The 20,911-nt window shown below is 44.9% G+C and overlaps 1 protein-coding gene across 5 annotated transcripts in view; it reads right to left on the minus strand.

Annotated features, from left to right (window-relative positions):
• Positions 1–20,911, minus strand: part of WDR59 (WD repeat domain 59) — a 1,538,892-nt gene that overhangs the window by 23,052 nt on the left and 1,494,929 nt on the right. For all 5 annotated transcript variants that reach the window (XM_069604207.1, XM_069604197.1, XM_069604168.1 and 2 more), the window contains one exon: positions 13,365–13,507. In XM_069604207.1, the coding sequence (XP_069460308.1) occupies positions 13,365–13,507 (143 nt within the window). The remainder of the gene's footprint in view (positions 1–13,364; positions 13,508–20,911) is intronic.

Genomic DNA, 20,911 nt, shown 5'->3' on the forward strand with positions numbered 1-20,911 from the left:
GCAAGAGGCAGTGCAAGTGTGCAATAGAAAGCAAGAAGGGTACAAGTGTGTACAAGAAAGTAAGAAAGGTGCAAGTGTGCACACGAAAGAAAGCAAAAGACACAAAGGAGAAGAAGAAGGGATGCCGGAAGCACCTGGAGGTTAAAGGCTCAAGAAGGAAGAGCAAGGAATAAAGATAGGGGTTACAGATTGAAGTGGTCACGCCTAGGAGGAGTAAAGAACCAGGTGGTTTTGAAAGTCTCTGATTGTGCCCCAGAAGTGCAGTGTGTATGAAATAATTGTATTTCAAAAGGAAAGGTACATCCTAACTTGTATTTGAAACTGAAAAGGGGCCTAAGCTTGGGGAAGGGAACCCTGAGAGGCCTGACTAAGAAAGCAAAGTGCATCCTGATAAAACTGAATTTGTGTTGGAAACTGAAAGGGGATTGAAGCTTGGGGAAGGGAACCCTGAGGAGCTTCAAAAGGAACTGTTTTATATTTCTTTTGTGGTGTTTGGAACTTGAACACGTTGAAACTTGGGGAAGGAAACATCGAGGAACCCAAAGACATTAAAAAGTATTGAAGAGTATTACAAGGGCTTGTGGAGAAGGTTTTATGAACAGCCCTGTTTTAATTGAACTCATTTTTGTGAAACTGACCAACCTACACTTTGTGAGAAAACCACCTGAAACCAACCTTGATTTTCTATTTTCTGTTGAACCACTATCTTTTTCTTTGTTAAAGAGCGAGGGCAAGCATAGGTTTAGACACAGACAGATTTTTAATTTGGACTTCGACAGCCCTTAGAAACATCAGTTAAGGGAACCATCCCTTTAGTGTTAGGGCCAGTTAGGCATTACACCAACCCAGGAACTTTAGTAAATAAAGGTTTTGGAACTAACATCTTTGAGTCGGTGTCTCTCTTCATACCATGCCTGTCTGACAACCACTATTGAGGAATGATACTGCACGGCTTTTAAGAGTTCTTGAGATATAGTAAGAATCCTCGTACAAAGTTACCATTATGTGATTTTAAGAATGCACAAGATTTTCCCTGCCTAGCTGTCTTCTTTATGAGTAGTGTCTTTTGCAAGAACTTTCTACATGCATTACCAACCCTGTTAGGGAGAATTCTCAGAAATGTGCTAATTCCTCTCTACCTTAGAGACCCCCATCACTTTTGCTGGACTGTAGGACTTTTTAATTTTGAACCTGGATAGAGTGAGACCTTTTTCCCACTCTCTCATGTATTTTTATGTGATTTAAGCTCTGTGTTTCTTGTGATTATGGGGTCTGAAACTCCATAGGCATCATCTTTGCATTGTGTCACAAACCACCTTCAGTGCAGTGTCACAGCAAAGTCTCTTAGATTTCCCAAAGGTTTAAATAACTTCTCTTGGATAAACTCAGGTTTCCAAGAGCAGTGAAGTGAAATTGACTTTACGTGCATATTGTAACTTTCTAGACCCAGCACACACTATCTTACCATAGGGTGCTGGAGGGGTTACTTAGTATCCCCTTTGTCTAGTTTCTCAGGTAACAATTTTATGTTACCCTTTCTACGATTAATGGCTGGTGGCTCTGGTTTATTTTTTACAACCATTGTGTGTTTTTAGCGCGGGCTGCAATTGCAGCCTTGGTAAAGCACCCATGGGTGCCCATTTTGTCAAAATGGCACTCGTTTTATTTCGCCATTTCTTGCTGGAAATGTCCTTCATGAGAATTACTCTGCGCGCCAAACAAAGTTTTGTCCCTGTGTTCGTTTCGTCTTTGGCGGGATTCGCGAGTGAAGCCCGCCTCTGCCTCCAGTATGTCTGGCAGGGGCAGGAAGTGAGGGAGGTACCCAAAACTCCCTGTACTTAATCCCCTTGGTTACAGGAATGCACCCTAAGGTGATTGGCCGGCTGGCTGTCCGGCAAGGACAGCCACCCTGCTGTGTGATTGACAACTAGGCTGGAATGGGGAGAAACCTGCATAAATGGAGAGGCTTTTTGGCTTGGAAGGCAGAGTCGACTACTGGATGAAGGAATCCGAAGGAGGACTTGGAAGAGATGCCTGCTGCAACTCCTGGATCGCTGGTTTGCCCGGTGAAGCCCTCCTGCTGTGCTGAAGCACTCAATTCGCCTCGACTAGAGTAGCCTTGCAAGAACGACTTCTCCCCTTGAGTTGGTGGGACCAATCAACTCCAGAGTGAACTTGTTTGAACATCCTCTTGGAGCTGGCTGTACTTCCACTGCTGCTGTTGCTGGAACCAAAGTGCCAGGAAGAGGAACACCAAACAGAGTGCATCACTTTTAAGATGTACCTGAACTGCTGGAAGATCCTCCGGACTCCCAGTAAGCATGACTGACCAAGCCTGACCCACCTCAACAGAGTGCTGGACCCCAGATGCGAGGAAAGTCCATAGTGGTATCTGTGCGACCGCGGTTGTGCTAATGGCTGAGACGCGGGGAGCGGACACTGCGAAGTGCTGATGAATAGAAGTTTGTCCTTTTCTGTCGCCGACCGTCCCGTTGTGTTGCAGGAGTCCTCAGAAGTCCTGCCTCTTGTCCCCATGACTGAGGCACAGGAACAACAGGATCTGCAGAGCCACACAGGAACAGAAGCCATCTGGAATCATTTCTTCTAACCAAAGGTTCTGTACAGTCTAAGAGAACTTACCTCTTGTTGTTGTAGCCTTACTTGATCTCAGTTGAGACTTGTCTGGGTTGCTTCTGTAGAGTTGCTTGCATCTTCTACCTCCCACAAGCCTCCCAGCTGGTGGCCCTACATTGAGTCTACGTTTTCTACAAAGACTTCTAAAACATTGTGCAAGACTTTCACTTACCTACAAGAAGTGCTTCAGCTCACTCAGACTTTTGCTGAAGTGACATTGGCTGGCTTGGCTCTCTGAATAACCATTCTTTCCTCTGACATTGTGTTTTACCTTTCCTTCCAGGAAAGGCTTAATCTGCTTTGCATTGGGGGTTCAAAAGTACTTACCTGCTTTAGAATAATTGTGTGATCCCTTGTGTTATTCTATAACCTTTTTCTTTGACATACTAAGAGTGTGTATTTTGGAGTGTATTTGTGTGTTACTGATATATTGCCCCCTTCTGAAGAAGGCTTATTCAAACTGACTGTTAAATAAATTAATAATTGTTTAATCAAGAAACCTTGAGTATAAGTGTTTATTTGGATACTTGTCACTGTGAATCTCTGTGTAACTGCCCTACTGCTCACATTGACCCCTCTTGAGATAAGCCTGGCTGCTCAGCCACACTACCAACCAGTGTAGTACAGACTTCTACCAAAGGTTGGGTTCCTATTACCAGGAGGACAAGGTTGTTGTAGTGCACCCAAAAGGTACTGCTCCAAATCTTGCCCAACAAACCCATATCTTTGTTATCAGGCAGTTAACAAAACAATGAGAATATGAATTAAAATGATCCAAAATTGTCATCTTCAATAGAGACAAAGGACAATGCTGAAAGGCGAACTCTTTCTGTGGATGACCAACTGGAAGCCTGAAGAACAGACTACTTCCCTTCGGTTACGTTCTTTCTAGTGGACAAAGTATTTCTCCTCTTTTGAAATAATAAGCAGTCGACACAGTCGGCACTGGAAAACCTTTGAAAGACACCACGTGGCGCCGATCGGCTCCGCTCTTGACCGCTTCATCTCACTGGTCTCATCTCGTGCCATGACGCTGGTGTACTTGAACAGAGGCATCAGCTCCATTTTCCTCAGTTCCGCTTACAAATTCGACAGAAGGGAGACATCATTATAAAGGTTAATCGTCTTTTTATATTGCAATTGACTTCATAGGGCCATTCCGTTAGAGGGGAAGGTGAGTGGGCGATGAGGAAACTGTGGGAGGAATACTGTGTCCAGCAGAAACATTACCAAAGGTAAGTGATTGGTTCTTCTAATGGACACATTTTCCCCACAGATTCCTCATCTTTTGAATGACTCCAAAAGCTGTTCATTATGGGGTGGACTGGGGTACCGAACTAACATACTTTGAAGGAGACTTTCCTACAACGGCATCATCCTTGAACATTAAATCTAGAAGATATTTTGAGAACGAATGAAGTAAGGTTCATGTTGCCGCACAACAAATGTATGAGCCATGAACTTTTTGTAGAGCAGACGTTGCTTCCACACGTCGAGTGAGCTCTGATGCCCTCATGTATTTGTTTGCCTGCAAACTCGTGGCATGATCTTATACATAAAAGTATTGTACGGGTACAGATGTACCAGTCTGACACAATGGCGGTATGGTGACTGGCAAAGACTTTTATGTAACCAAAAATGAAGAAGAAACCTATCCCTCCCAAACTCTGAGGGGTTTTTCCCTATCTCTAATAAGGAACTAAGGAGTCGGTCAGAATGTCCAAGTAAATGTCTTCACTGTCGTGTCAAAATGCCTACTTCTATCCCTCACATTTGTAACTAAAAAGAAAAGGGTTGTGGATCTTCTTGTTAGAGAAGAGTGGCTCCCTTCTCCTGGACAATGAAGCACAGTTTCCAAAGTACGAGACATTTTGCCTGTGAGAATAACTCCCTTTTCCAGGTCTCAGTTCTTTTCTGAGGAGGAAAACGAACTTTCAGTTCACAAGGGTTGGGCGAAAGGACTCCCTTCTTCCCAAGACCATCTCAGCCCTTAACAATTCTCAGCTTTTACCAATTCACAGTTCAGTATTATCAGAGGGGCGGCCTCCCCTTCCCATGGGTTGCTTTGCACCTCAGTTCCCAATTTACATGAGTTCCCAGTCTTATGAGTTGGGCCACAGACCGGTGTATTTATCTTGCCTTGGAATGTTACACCTGGTTTATCTCTCCTGCAAGGCACTGTCACTATGAAGATGATTTGGCTTGATTTTCATAAAAAGGGTGCAGGTCCCAGACCCACTATATTCTTCTCTCTTGGTATTGTAGTCCTCATTCACTATCCTGCCAGGTACTGTGACTGAAGATGATTTTACTTGATCTTCACAAAAGGGTGCAGGTCCCAGACCTGTGGGATTGTCTCCACTTGGTACTGCAGTTCTTTTTCATTAGGGGCTTTAGCTCTTCCGCCAAGGGCTTCCCTTCTGCCCCATTACTGTATTTCCCGCATCTGCCAGGGCCCTCTGTTACCGCTTCCAACCGCCCGGTAGTCCTTGTGCCTTCAGGGTCTCACCATCTCGGCCCAGTCAGTCTCGGGGTTCTCCGCCCCCTGCTTACGGTGCCTCTAGACTCTGCTCACTCGGCATGCTGCAGCGTCTCCACAGAACTTGCAGATCCTCAGCGGGTGCACCTTCTTGAAACCGCGCAGTCCCTCGGCTTGGCTTGCCTGACATTCACTGCTCTGCTTCGCTGGATGGTCCTTCTGCGTCGAACCTAAGAGCCTCTTTGCCTGCCCGGTAAGCTCTTCTATAGCTGCTTTGGTGCTCTGCTGAGCTGAGTGTTCCCCATGCTTGTAGTTCTTCCAGGGAGGGCCTCCCTGTCCTTTCTGATTCTCATGCTATAGTTTTAACTGGCTTTTACCTAATCTGCTCTCGAGAACAACAAGACTGTTCATTCATGTTCTCACGGGTGCTCTCTATGCTTCCGCAAGGCTTCCTCATCCCAGTACTGATCTTTAGATCTTCCATTGAGTCAACTGATCACACTCTTCCTCATCCCAGTACTTCCTATACTGGTATAACAAAAACACATAGGAACACTAGGGAAAGTGTTGTTGGAAGGGGATAGCAAGGTGTGTAAGGCTTAGGTGGGTTATGGTGATACCATGTTCTCCCCCAGAAATTCACTAATCCCATAGAGGGCTTCCCTCCCAATGGGTTTTATCCGCTGAGTACCACCCGCAGGGGGGCTATCGGGTAGCGGGCTCACCTCCCTGATCTCATGGGATTGGGCTCCCCCTAGGGAAGAAGTGACGGCGTTGGGGGATTTGCCACAGTATCCATCATGAAATGGTTCTCTTAGACACAACAAAAACAAAGAGGTGATGGCTGGAAGGTTTAGAATTCATCTTAACCACTGGCATTGCTCTGGGCTCGTGCAAAAGGGATGTGACCTAGCAGTTCGGGCTGGACTACCCCTTTGGGGGTGGGACCAAGCCTGATTTGCATATGGTTTTTCCCCTTTTGTAATGGCTTGGCAGGCGAAGAACGATGGTCTGGAGGGTTGCCCAGAGCAATGCCAGAGGTCAAGATTTATTCTAAACCTTCCAGCCATCAACTCTTTTGTTTTGCTATTGTCACCCCGAGTGGGAAGGGTATGCCCAGACGTGGGTCCCTTGCCTGCTGGGCCTAGAGACCCAAGCTACTCCTCACTGATGACGCCCAACAAGGCTGAAACATGTCTGGGGATGCTTGTGGTCTCGTGCAAAAGGGATGTGACCTAGCAGTTCGGGCTGGACTACCCCTTTGGTAGTGGGACCAAGCCTGATTTGCATATGGTTTTTCCCCTTTTGTAATGGCTTGGCAGGCGAAGAACGATGTCTGGAGGGTTGCCCAGAGCAATGCCAGAGGTCAAGATTTATTCTAAACCTTCCAGCCATCAACTCTTTTGTTTTTCTCTTAGACACAAGCCTTCCTTTTGTTGGGACCCGCGTATCCTATGATTAGTTTGTCATCGCCCCTAAAATGTTGCGTTTCCCCATAAGTCGAATTTTAGAGCCCTCGAGGTGTCCAACTTGTGTAATCTTTCCTCAGCCTTAGAAGGGTGAGGGGTGGAAAAAATGCAGGTAAATTAACTTTTTGTGAAAGATTAAATTCTGATACCGCTTCTGTTAAGAATTAAGGCTTTTATCATAAAGGAAACTTTATCCTTAGACAATGTAGGCAAGCTAGATAAAGCTTGTAGCTCTTCTAGGAAACTAAAAATGCAACTTTAAAAGAGAGAAGACTTAAGGAACACAAGTTCAGAGGCTCACAAGGAGCTGCCATCAACAATGTTAACACTAGGTTGAAGTCCTTGGCTGGAACTACAAAAGGATTATGTGGAAATAGTATTTTGAGCCCTTCACCATGGGAATCTTAAAATAGGAACCTTGTTCGGGTGTACATTTGAAAACCGAGAGGACTGTTAGATAGCCCATGATTGTATTTACATTCGTCGTCCTGCCTCTCCCGGAACCAAATTTGTACCACCAACAAGCATATATGGGCTTGGTTGATGGGTGCCTTGCAGAAACCACCTCACCAAGAACCTCCTCTGAAGATTTCAATCTTTGTACCTTAAACCTCTCAGCATCGAGGCATGAAGGCTGAGGCTCTTGACTCCCTGATGCAAGATTAAGTCAGTAAACCTTCCCTCCAAGGGATCTTCTAGAGGGGCCATAGGAGCATGACTGGTATCAGGTCCTTCGTGCATGGTTGGGTGCAATCAAGATCATGGTCTATCTGCTTCGCTTCACCTTCCTTAGCACCACAGGAATCAACGGTACAGAGGGAATGCATATACTAAATCAAACACCTCCCACAGTATCACCAGTGCATCAGCCAGAGATTTCACCAGAGGAAACTTCCTTGAGCAGAAGGTTACGCATTTTCTGTACCAACTGGGCGACAACAGGTCGACCTGGGGAGTCCCCCACTTGGAGAAAATCTTCTCCATAGTCCCCCCTCGTTCAGTTCCCACCCGTGAGACACTCCCGAGTGCCGACTCCATGCTTCTGCCTGCCTGTTCAAACTGCCCGTGAGGTTTGATCCTGTCACTGACACCTTCTGGATCACCAAAAATTAGAGGGGGATGGCTTCCCTGCACGGGTTGAGTGGACCATACCCTGCCCATCTTGGTGATATAGTGCATGGCGGTGGTGTAGTCCATGAGCAGCTGGACAGTTAAGCACTTTACGGATTAAAAGAATAATTGCAATGCCAGTCGTACTGCCCTGAGCTCCAGTACGTTGATATGTAGAGACTTCTCTGGGCCTTCCCAAAGACTGCTCACTGAAAGATCTTACAGATGAGATACCCATCCTTTCAAGGATGCATCCGTAACCACGATGCAAGCGGGCCACAGTTGTTGGAATTGACCCCCAAAAGGCGGTTGGTCGTGGATGCCCACCTGAGCTGGTTCTGTGAAACCAATGGAGGGACCACAATGATGTCCATGTTGAAATGGGACCACTGACTCCTCAAGAACCACTGTAGAGACTGCTTCTGTAGCCTTGCTTCCATGACTATGAAGATGTAGGATGCCAGGAGCCCTAGCATTTTCAAGAAAACACTTGACTTTTGGTTGGATGAGCGCTACTGTGACCTAAATGCTTCTCACTCTCTCTGGTGGTGGAAACCCTTTGCTTTGCTCTACATCCAAACCAGCCCAATTACACTGTAAACGTCTCGAGTGTGTCAGAAAGAACTTTGTTAGGTTGATGTAGAAACCTAAATTGTGTAGAAGATTGCATGCTCTCTCCAAGTCCCGTAAGGCACCCTCTTCCGAACTGGCCTGCAGGAGCCAGTCGTCTCGTAAGGGAAAGAGTGCACCTTCCTTATGTGCAGATGAGCTAGTACCACAGACACAACATTTGTGAATACTGTTGGGGCTGAAGTGAATCCGAATGCGAGCACTGCAAACTGGTAATGAGTACTCCCACTACAAAACAAAAGGTAATTCAAATTTTTGGGTTTGTTAGGAATAATTTTCTTTTCGCAACTGTCCCTCCATAGTTCCATGGACCTCCCAAACATTTTGCTTTTGAACCTACCCTGGTTTTTCTCTACAGAAAGTGAAGTCTTCAGCATCGATGCTTTCTGCATTTCTCCATCGACAAGGCTTGCACTCTACTCCTGGGCCTGACCAGAAGAATACTTGCACCCACAGCTCCTGGGCACCTCTAAACAGACCTAACAGCGGGAAATCCAAACTTCAGTGACTCCCAGTCGACCCACTGAGTTCTCTGGGAAAATCGGAGACAGCGGAGTAAGTCAACGCAAAGCATTTGTCTCCCCCATCCTCCATAGGATAACACTGAGAACACTTCTCTGTGTATCCTTCCATTCCACTGCTTTTTGGTCGGCACACCGGAGCAGTGTAACCTGAAAGATACAAACACATTTGTACTTACTAGTAACTTTTTTGCATCTCTTTGAACTCCTAGATCAAGGGCGTCTCTCGCCCGGGCGTCTGAAGCGAAGGGCAGATGAAGAAAAGGGCAATTCCAGTTTGGACCTGTTCGGACCAAGGGCCCGACCCCCTGCTCAGACAGCAGGTAAGCATGCACCTACGTGTGTTTACCCACTCTGTCCCCACAGTCCATCCCCACCCTCTCTGGTCCCCCTGTGATGTTGCCATGTGCCCCCGCTTCTCGCACACAGGTTTGCCTGTTTATCTTGATTGTTCTACCCTTCTCCCCCCATCCGCCTCCAGCCTACTTCCGCAGGAGTCTGTACTGATACATTCTGGTTTCACCATCACCATCTTTTACAGACTTCATTGATTCATGGTGCGTCACCTTTTCTGAACTCGCTTTGCATCTTGTACTCATGGTGGCCCTGAATCATGCTGTTCCAATCTTCATCTTGTATCCTGGATTGCAACATTATGTCTTACTACTGACTCTGCAATTGTATTCACTCTCCCCTCTTGCTTCTCCACTCTTTTTTACTGCTTACTCTGTTCTCTCCTCCTCTCCCTTTCTCCTTTTTCCTCATCTCCTCCCGTCCTCCCTTCTATGCACTTCCTCTATCAGAATTGTCCCTGCACCGAGTATGATAGCAACCTCGTCTGTCTCCTCCCCCATCCCCTTATGTGTCTCGCCCTCTAGCACTATCTGAAATGTCGTCAGGCCTAGTATGATAGTCGTTTGTTTTTTTCCTTCCCTCCCTTTTTGCACCCCTCTCCCTCACCTTTTGTTTTTCTCTGGCTCTACCAGAAATGTTGTCAGGCCTAGTACGGTAGTGGCCTGTCTGTTTCCATTTCCTTCCCACTCTCCCCCTCCCTTCATTATATATGTCTTAGCTCTTGCACTATCTGAAAAGTCATCAGGCCGAGTATGATAGTTAATTTCACATCCTTACTGTTCATGGCCTGTAAGAATGTAATTGTATTTTCCCTTGTTCCCTCCTTTGCCTTGAAGCGTTTTGAAACACATTGTGTATAGGCGCTATATAAATAAACTATCATATCATATATCATATCTCTTCTCTTGAACAATCACTAACACAAGTACTTTTTCAGATTCATTATGGGGAGAAGCATTGTGACTTTTGGGCACACGGCCTCAATCTTCATAGGTATAGGACTTCTGAAGCTAAGGAATATTTCCTGTGACTTGGTGCCATCTTATTGCATCATTTATTTGACTTATTATATGAATTTAAGTCATTGAAAGCATTTTAGAACCTATGGTGACTTTGTATATGTTTATTAAAGAGTGTTGTGCGATATTATCACCTGCTTGTTTCAGTTTTTTAATGTGTGTTTTGGGCCTAGCATAAATATAGTTTGTACACTCCCGTCTAAATTGAATTATTGTGCGATTCACTGTGTGAACTCATTGTGAATCCCTGATCCCACTTACACTCTCCTGAGAATAGCCTTGACTGCTCTCCATTGCTACCTTGTTTGGGTTTTGGCTAACCTCTCAGAGTTCCCCAGTTCACTATAACTTGGGTGGCCTCCTAAAATCTGTCCACTAGGCCAGATTCTAAAAATCCTTCTCAACAGGGGTGGATAGGTAACTGGAAATAAGCGTCCAGTAAGTCTAAGGATACCACCCTTTTGTGATGTTCTAAGGATTCATCCTAAAGTGACCATCTTGAAATGGTTCTTTCAAGGAGCTCTAAGGATTTTCAGGTCGAAAACGGGGTCTGGGTTCACCATCCTTCTTTGCAATTAGGAAGTAACAGGATAATCAGCCTTTCGCCATTTCCTGTGGTGGTACAAGCTACACTGATTCCTCCAGCAGAAGCTGAGTCGATTCTTCCAGTAAGAGCAGTTCTGGAGGAGGCAAAGATAAATTGGTGGAGGAGGGGGTTTAAATGAGCTTTTCCAAGAAGGACAAGCAGCATCCCTGGTCTACCAGCTGCAAGACCCCATCTGTCAGATGGAATTAACTGCCATGCCTACTTGAATAAACAGATCCTACCCCTCCACAGGAGATTCATGATGTAGTGATAAGGGCAAATTAAAGGGGTTTTGGAGTCTAAGGAACTGAAGGTGATGGCTTTGGCTTTTGAGTGCCTCTTCTGCTGGATTATCAAAAGAAGCCGCTTTTTAGCAGAGGCTGTCGTTCTGCCTCTCGCTGCAAAGGGATACAGTCTATATCTTAGCTGTGGAGGTTGACAGGGATAGTCTGAGCGAACGAGCTTCCTGTTTGGACTCCTCGACTTCTTTCACGCTTTCATCCTCTTTTGCACCAAAAAGATCCAAATCATCAAACGGCAGGTCTAAAAATGTTGATTAATATCTTGCATAAAATTGAGAAATGCCCTTGTCCAAAATTGGTGAGGGTGCTGGTTTCCCCCAAACAGGTATTAAAACCTTTACCAGTGCCCCATTGAATGGTAGGACTGGAATCCTCAGTTCATTTGGCTTCAGGATGTCCATAAAGCCACATGTTATTACTTAGTCAGTTGCAGATATCAAGTTAAGGGTGGCCCACTGCTCTGGCCACTGCACCCATGAATGAGCCAACATTCTGAACTAAAGCATAAACAGGCTCAATATATACTTCAGTGTCAGAGGAAGTGTCTAGCCCACTTGCCTCTTGTAGGTCTTTTTGTAGCTGCACAAGAGAATCAAAATACTGGGTGTCCAAAGGTTCTTCTGGCCATTCCTGTCATGTAATATATGCTGTTAATTGAAAGCCTGGAGGAATTTCTTCATCCACCTCAGAAATATGCTCAAAAACCTCAAATTGAGCAGTCCTTTCTCCTGGTCTAAACATGGAGCCCTTATGCACCACTGTGTCTGAAATAGTATCCTCAATAAGTCTTCTCCACAATGAAGTCAGAGAACCGAGTGTTGTTCTTCTGGGTTAGAGCCGAGGAAACTGATAACAACTATATCTATATACTGGCATCTTGGATGTCCACTTTGTTTTCTCTTTTTCTTTCTGACCGGGGATAGTATTCTGAGGCGTGCAGGAGAAGTCCTGACTCTTGTTTTAAACTTTCCGAAAATAATGTTTTTTTAACACCTTCTGGAGTCAAATTGAATATCTTTTGCATAGCAGCTGAAAAATCTTACCATTCTTCTTTAGAGGAAGATGCATTTGGGAATTGAGGCTTACCCGACTCTCTCTATCTCGAACAATGCATTTTATAACTCTTTGAAGAGCATGACAAGCGTGTTCTCGATGATGATGATGATGGGCTTCAAGTATGGTGGTGGCGCTTTTTCTTTTTCTGTCCATTCGATCTCAAATGACGGTCACATGAACCTGGGTTCAACGAGGACTTCCTCTGAGTAATGATCTTAGATTTCATAGTGGTCACTTTGGAAAAGGTCATATAAAGTCTAGCCAGCTGCTCCTTAACAGCTCTAGCGTCATCGTCCGACAGTATGCACACTCTTCCTTATCCTTTTCAAGACAGAAAAGACAGGAGGAGTGTGGATCTGTCTCCAACATCACCCAATGCAAGGTTCTACAGACTTTGAAGTATGATTTTGGTGGAGACATAGCAAAATATTTACATTTTTTGCTGAGTGACCGTCTCTCTAGTTCTAGGGCAATCCCGCAGAAAAAAGGAACAGAGGTGAATGGTGCTGATGCCACTGTTCAAGCACGAGACACCAAGAAGAGAACAATGAGATAAAGAGGTCTGGAGTGGAGCTGATCAGCACCACCTGGTGGCTTTAAAGCTTTTTCCAGTGCCAACTTTGTCAATTGCAAATGACAAACAATGAGGAATCCGTGGGAGGAATGTGCCCATTAGAAAGCAACATTAACAGATAAACGAGTTAGAGCTTAAGCCTACAATATATCTGAAAACAGTCTTGTGGTAAAACACCAAACTGTCTTTGAAATTCTCAAATATGTTGAAATGAATTCAGGGTAGTACATTTCCTGATTGAATATGATTGTTGAAAAAACAGCCTGAAAATGGTAAACAATTATGGATGGCTCTGAGGAGCCTACATAAGTAATTTGGGTCAGGTTTCTATGTCAGTGTACACTTACTCTTTAAGACTATTCTGAATAAAAGCTGGACGGCATCAGCATACAAAGCATGAAACTCTATACTAAATGTAGCCTGAAAAAAATGTTTTTCCTTGTTTATCAATTAAAAAATGCATCTCTTCCTTGATTTCCTCTTTCCATCTCCAAAGTTAAAGTTACTGCATTGCCTAGTTTTGATACTCAGATTTTGTCTGTGCAGTACATACTACCCAAACCCATTCTCTGTTAACTATAAGCTGGTGAAACATTCTCATATATGTGGTTTCTAGCAAGCCATACTCACCAATACCCCTGTGGGGTTCTGGAGGAGTGGACACAAATTTTAGAACCTCAGCACGTTTTTCTCGCAGTCCCCAGCGGTATAGTATCTCACCATAACACTTCTTGAAGTCATCAAACTGTGGAGTGTTGGCAGGATCCAGAAGTCTGCAGAAAACAACACAAAAGAACAAGTAAATTACCTTTGCAAATTTTCTCTACGATGGATACATTCTTCCTCCAACAGATTCCTGATCTTTTGAAATGTCTTGCAAGGCACAGGCTAGATCAGAACCTTATTCAACAGTATATCGGGTAGGAGGAATGGAGGAGTGGGAGGGACACACTCCAGTTCTGTTCCAACTGCACATGGTGCTGTTGGAGCGGAAGTGGCATTGCCACCAAATATAGGTATGGGTATATCTCGGTTTCGAACATGCCATTTTAAAAATTATGCTTTTACACTGATGCAAAGACCTACCATTCGTTTTAGCATCGCTGTGAAGGCAAGGAATATATATTTATTAAACAAACGTTCCTTACCAGCAATAGTCTTTCTGGAGCTTGCATCAGTTTATATTCACATTCTATACATAGTCCACCATCTAGTGGTTAGCACACATTAATGCAAGTTGTTTACTGCAAAGTGAAAGATAGGCGTTCACTTAGGGGTCCCTGCCATACTTTTCCTATACTATTTGTATGGTCCCCACAATAATCTGCTGTGTCAACACCCTCTGATTGATGCCCTTTTGTATGTATGAATTGTGTGACAAGGTGACAATTTGTCATCAAGACTACTGTAAAACCTGTACTAATGTAAAACAACATTCAAACCAATGACATAAACATATATACCTTCTCATGCATAGTACTGTGCCCACACTTAATTTTGACGTACCTCGTGGGGGAATGGTGAGGGTGGGGGGGTTGGGAGTGGGTTTGGGTGGGAGCAGCAGCCTCTAAACAGGCACACACTCCATGGATAGATAACATTTGTCTGCTAGGGCTTGTGAATTTGTTTCGAGCCACATCCTATGCACAGACTAGGGGAGCAGTGCTTGTTCCTGGTGACAGATGTGCATTTTATACAGTTTCAAATAAATGGTGAATTACTGCCTGACCCAATTGGGAATCTGCCCTGGTTTATGTATATAAACGATAGTGCTTGGTCAAGGTGTGAATTGTACACTGTGCTGAAGCCTTAAATATTGTCTCATGGGGAACATTGGTCAAGAATGAACGACCAGTTTGAATGTTGCAGATCATTACCATTGGTGGACCTGGCAGAGACTCTGATAGAAATACTGGATAAAAGGAGGAATCCTGCAGCCAGTCGGAAGATCATTGTTGGAGCCAAGACCTCTATGAATAAATGCAGTCCACTGAAGACCCATGCACGACCTGCAGCTGACTAGCACAGACTCCACCCCAGTGCCGGTGAAGCCCTGCTCCTCTGTTCTGATCACAAGAAGGCCTTTGTTGATGCTTCGATGACTGGACTGACGGGAACAACCTGTGCTGACCCCTGATCGAGGATCCGTGCCTGCTGAGCCTTCAGAAATGTGTCCCTGGACCACCCGTTGGACTGACTAGTTCTCATCTGGGATACCTTGTACAGTCCTTGCCATTTCAAGACCATCCTTGGAATTTGGTGGATCTTGAACTTGTACAACAAGAAGTCAGCTCTTGCATTTTCAACCTCAGATATCGAAGAGAAGCTTTGCAGGAATCAAGGAAAAATAGTACTGCTACTGGCCAGGTCTATTCCCACTGTTTGTCAATGAATGAAACAGCTATATCATAATGGGAATCCTGGTATTGTTGGTACTAATGTGTGAAATCTCTAAGTTTATTACCCATGGGATTGTCCAGAAAGAAGAAGAGGGTTGAACAAGAAAACTCACATACAACAATGGTTGTGAATAAACGTGGTTTGTATTAAAATTGAAAACATTCAAACATGAAAAAGAAAACATTTATAGACAATTTACATGTAACCAAATCAAATAATCTTAACAAAGAAATAATGAAATCAAAAATCACAGTTTTGCTTCAGTACACAGATCAATTTGAAGTACTGAACATGTGGCATAGCATGAATAAATGGTGAAATCAAAGAGACTATGCTTCAGTGCATGGGTAGGTATAGACTACTAACCATACACCGTCCAGGCTTTTTTTGGTGCTTGCTAAATATAAAGTATGGTGCATAGCCCGAAAAGGAGAGGTACACAAATGATTCTAAGTGTACGTCATGACCCATGTATGGCACATGTGGAAATCAACTTGTGTTCAAAGGTAGCTTATATTCAATAAAGCATCTCATATTGCAACGTGACGGGGGGACCGTAGTCAGATTCTTAGTATCAAGTACAGGCCTGACAATAGGTAGTTCATAGACCACAAAAGTACTTATTGGTGCAAATGTCCCCCTTGCATATGGTACACGTTTCGGCGGAGGAAGTATCCGACTCCAAATACATCAGCCGGATAGGTATTATTCTACAAGAACCGCCTTCATCAGGGCAAATAGTTGGCCCCTGTAGTAAAAAAATCAAACACAGGAAAAGAATCATAAATACGAGATTCTTGTGCATCAACACCTTAGTTCCTTCTGGACATAACTGGGTTAAATAGTACCTACAACTGTGTTGTGCAAGGAGAACCGTGTATGCGGTTCCGTTAAAAACATTAAATAGAGTGGAGGGCACAGTAATGCAATAACAAGGGAGCAAACGCATGCTATTTAGATTATATGTGGTGGTGGAAAAATATACCTGTCTCACCACTGAAACCTTGTCATGAATCTCGCTTGTGAGGCAGGCTCCCAGGACAGGTCGGGCCAGACTGTCAGCACTGTTGTGTCACTAAGTGTGAAGAAGTTTGGCTGGAACCAGTCTTTGCACTTGAGTAGCCACTTGGATGGCTTGCTCTGAAACAGAGGCAAAAAAAAGGGGGGGGGAATCCAAACTGGGCACGCTCGCACTATGCGTGATTCTAGTCACAAGTGGGTGCAGGTAGAGCTTGGTGGGAACCACGGGCTATATTGAGACCCCTGCCCCCCTCAGGGTCATGAATATTGTACCGTCTAAAGAGAGCCTATGTGCCCCCTGCTCATATATAGGGGAAAAACAAATCATTGTAGCACATAAATGTACCTTGGCTGGAAAGTAGGTCGCTCTTGGGAACCGGATGCCGGTCATAGGGTGCAACGGAGTGGAACCAAGCCGTCAATATGTCCGGAGCAGAGTTCTAGAAGCTGAGCGAAGGTATCCCGTGCATCCTGATATAAAGGGCAAAAAGATATTTAGTGGGGCAAGGCATGCCCCTAACTCATCAGATCGAAAGTAAGCAGATGGGTGGTACTGGGCTGGAAACTGGAATGGCAGTGTTACCTGGGATGTATACCGTGAAGCACTGTCTTCGTGGTGCAGTCAGGGCGGGAGAGTGTGTTCAAAAAGCGCACGTCTGCTGTGCTGTGGCGAGTGTCTGCTGACCAGCGGCGGCTGTATCCAAGACATATATCGTTCGGGAGGGTGTGTGTGTTTGAGAGCCAGTGAGAGAGCGCTACGTGTAGGTGCCGGATTGGTTGCTGCCACGAGAATGCGGAACCAAGTGCATGAGAAATGTCGCGTCAGTGGGGGCGGAGTCCCCCATTTATGCAGGCCCTGGAAGTCCTGTGGGGAGCGAAATCTGGGAAGGTAAGGGGGGCACAGATTACTAAAATTGTGCCCCCTCTGTAAAATGTCACGTAACAGTGTTGTACTACGGCCTGAATGGCGGCGCCGTAACTCCGGGCTTCCATTAATGAAATGGAGCCCCTGTGAAAAAGTGTCACGTAACAGTGTTGTGCTATGGCCTGGATGGCGGCGCCGTAACTCCGGGCTTCCATTCGTTAAATGGATCCAGTGGGTGTGCGGCGCCATACCAATCGTAGCGGACCTGGGCTCCACCCGATTGGGAGTCAGTGCCGAGAAAGAAAGGACTATAAACTACATGGGTCTCTATGTTAGTGTAGAACCACAAACAGGTGTTGTGGCACAACAAGGAGTTATGGTGAATTGTGGTAGTCACAAGGAAAAGGCCCATGAAGTAAATCACAGTATATTCAAGAAGTGGAGGAGGGATCCTCACACTCGATGGTCAGCTAGCTGGATACCAAATGTATCCCTTCCAAGGGCTAGATCCTGTTTGTTGCAATATGGAAGCCCACTTGAGGGCTGCAACTCAAGAAATGGTGGAAAACATCTTGGATTTATGGAGGTGGCCGACGTACTCACGGGAGGTTAATAACATCTATAGTGAGGACGTTCCGAGAGCTACTGACTCTTATTGAGATGGAAAGATTTGTTGTTCATTGAGGCCCTGTTGGACCGAATCCAATCTATGAATCCATCGACATTCTAGGCTCAACAGTCGTCCCTGAATATTGGGACCATCCCGCACTCTTTCAAGAACCCACCATCTAATGTCTTGTGTGGTGTGTGGTGTGTTTTGTATCCAAGTAATGTTGTACCAAGGGGGATGTGAGATTTTTGCACCTGATCCGTGACCGATGTTCCGAGATCCGTGTGCCTACATTGCGCATGGTTTGCCCAACGTACCGAAGTTTGCAGGGACATTCTATGCAATACACCACTTGGTTAGTCTTGCAGTTGGAAATATCGTTAAGAAACCAGGTTTTTTGTCCCACTTGGAAATGTTGTGTTTTGGACGTAAACTGGCAGACCGAACACGACCCGCATGGATAGTGCCCTTTTAGTGGTCTTAGATTCCATAAATTGCTTTGTTGTGTTTTCTTAATATACATAGAATGCACCAGATGTTCTTTAATATTCCGTGCTCTTTTGTACGCGAATCTTGGTTTTTGTTGGTCGGGAAGACATAGTCTTGCAATGGACCAGTACTTGTAGATGATTTTTTTTAATTTGGAAAGCATGTTGTCCGTGCGTAACCACACATGTAATTTGTCCCTGGGGATCATCTCGGGTTCTGGGGGTGAGGAGTGAGTCCCGGCAGGTGAAGCGTGCCCTCTTCAAAGATCGGGACACAAACTGTCGGGGATACCCTCTTTCTTCTAACCTCCTGCTGAGTAAATCAGCATCATGGTAAAAGTCCTCTAGGGATGTGCAATTTCTGCGTAACCGCAGGAATTGCCCAGAGCGTAAATTCTCTTTAATGTGCTTGGGGTGATTGCTCTGGAAATTAAGTAAGGTGTTGCGATCAGTCGGTTTGCGGAAAGTGTTGCAAGTCAATTTACCCTGGGTATGTCCAATTGTTAAGTCCAAGAAATGAATCATGATGTTGCTGTGTTTGCAGGTGTTCAGCCAGACAAAGAAGTTTTGTAGTGTGTCCTCTGATCCTTCCCATAGGCAAATAACATCATCAATATAGCGCCGTCATTGTTTGATGTTATCTTTCCATAAGTTGACGGGGTTAAAGATACATTTTTTTTTGTTTGGCCATAAATAAAATGGCCAAACTTGGGGCAAATGTTGCCCCCATTGCCGTCCCCTTAGTTTGCAGATAAAATTGTTTGTCAAATTCAAAGAAATTTTTGCAGAGGGCAAGAGTCATTATTTTAATAATGAATTCAGGCGGGGCTTTTGTTTCTCTGTTGGTTTCAACTAGATATTCATATACGCAATCAATTGCAGCTTGTTGCGGAATACTCGTGTAGAGTGACTTGATATCTAAAGTCACTAGGATATGTTTGTGAGGGTCAAAATCCAAATTTTCAAACATTTCGATTGTATGCATTGCGTCTCTAATGTAGGATTCTGTTGTGATGCTAATAGGTTTGAGGAAATAGCCCACAAATTTACATGGTGGTTCCAGAATCGAGCCACATCCCGACACAATGGGTCTGCCGGGTGGGTTGGTTGGCTTTTTGTGGATCTTGGGTAATGCATACAGACAAGGAGTTCTACCGCCTGTGGTAACGAGAAAGTTGGATTCTTTTTCCGAAATCCAATCTTTTTCAAGAGCGAAGGACACCATGGCGGCAATTTCGATGGCAGTTCCTTCGTGGGGTCTTTTTTTATAAGCTTATAGCTTTGGGTGTCATTGAGAAGGTCCATTACAATGCGGCGGTACTGATCAGAGTTCATTATAACGATACCGCCGCCTTTGTCGGCGGGTTTTATCACTATCTCTGAATTGTTCGCTAGTTCAGTCAGAGCTTCTCTTTCTGCCCGAGAGATGTTCTGTTCTCTGTTGATATGCTTTTTCTTAATCAAATGTCTGAGGTCTCGCACGACACATCTTTCAAAAGTTACAAGGTCAGCGGGTACTTGGTTTTCAGATGGAGTGAAAGTGGATTTGGGATGTAATCCTGGGTCATTCAAATCTTCGCTGATTTCATGGGCATTAAAAAAAGCGCGTTGTCTGATGGTTCGTAAAAATCTGCATACTTCCATCTCAGTAGTGTACCAATCTGTATTTTCAGATGGCACAAAAGATAAACCCTTCGTTAGGACCGAAATTTGTGTCGTGGTGAGTTGGACCTTAGCTAGATTGAAAATTGGGAGACCCTGGTTATTCGCTGAGTCTATCTCCTCCGTCGCCTGGGGCGTCTGTGTTGCCCTTGGAAGCCCGGGTTCCAAGGTGGGGGTCCCCATCCTCCCCCTCCTCGTCCTAAAAAAGGTGGCTGGAACAGTGGTGGGGATAGTTGTATGGTACTGCTCTCAGTTTGTCCTACGAAGATCGCCTGTCACAGCCTAATCATTGTGACTCCCATCAAGTCCCGCCTTCTTCATGTCCTGGAGGTTTCCTGAGAACGCCTCTACCGTCGAGGACTGCATCTTTTGTGCCAAGCATGCCCAGTTGTCAAGTCTTCAGAACCGTATTGCCAGAGCCTTAATCATGTACTAGCTGGAACCAATCCAGATGCCGAAATCTACCTATGCACCTCTAGCCCTTGGACCTCCTTCGACTGAACACATCACAGAACTAAGTGAGCTCAGCAGATCTAGGAATCCCTGAAGTGCTCCCTAGAAGAATCAGAGTAAAGGGGTAAATTATACAACCTACTCCTGCCCCACCTGCCATCATAGGATTGAATGGGCGTAAAACGTCCTCACCCTCTCTTCCCCTAGCTTGCCTAAGATCGGTGTTGGTCTGGTCAAGGATCCCCCTTGGGCCATCCCTTGATTGGTGGGACTGGGATAGAAACCATTCTGAACTTCAGAGTAGCTATTGTCGCAATCCAATAGTAAACCCCACTGAACAGTGCGTTTTGTTAAACTGGTGACGTTTTGGCACTAGGACTCATTCCCCGTCAGGGCAGTACTTAGTAAGGGCTAGGGACCTTGTCTTAGGTTATTCTATGTAAATAATATGTAATGCAAGCATATACCTAGACAAACACCCTTCTTAAATAACACTCCACTTACTGAGCAGTTGGGTAAGAAGCTACATCAGGCTTAGAATTATATACTGAACCACAGAGAAAATAAAATTGATTTTGTAGTGATTATATAGAAGGAGCAAGAGCAGGGCCCTCACAAAGTAGCATAGAACTATGAAATGGGCAGGAACCTCAAAGTGTGCACCCTTACTTAGAAAAAG

The sequence above is a fragment of the Ambystoma mexicanum genome, chromosome 1p, assembly GCF_040938575.1.
Source record: "Ambystoma mexicanum isolate Mex_15411 chromosome 1p, UKY_AmexF1_1, whole genome shotgun sequence".
Classification (NCBI taxonomy): domain Eukaryota; kingdom Metazoa; phylum Chordata; class Amphibia; order Caudata; family Ambystomatidae; genus Ambystoma; species Ambystoma mexicanum.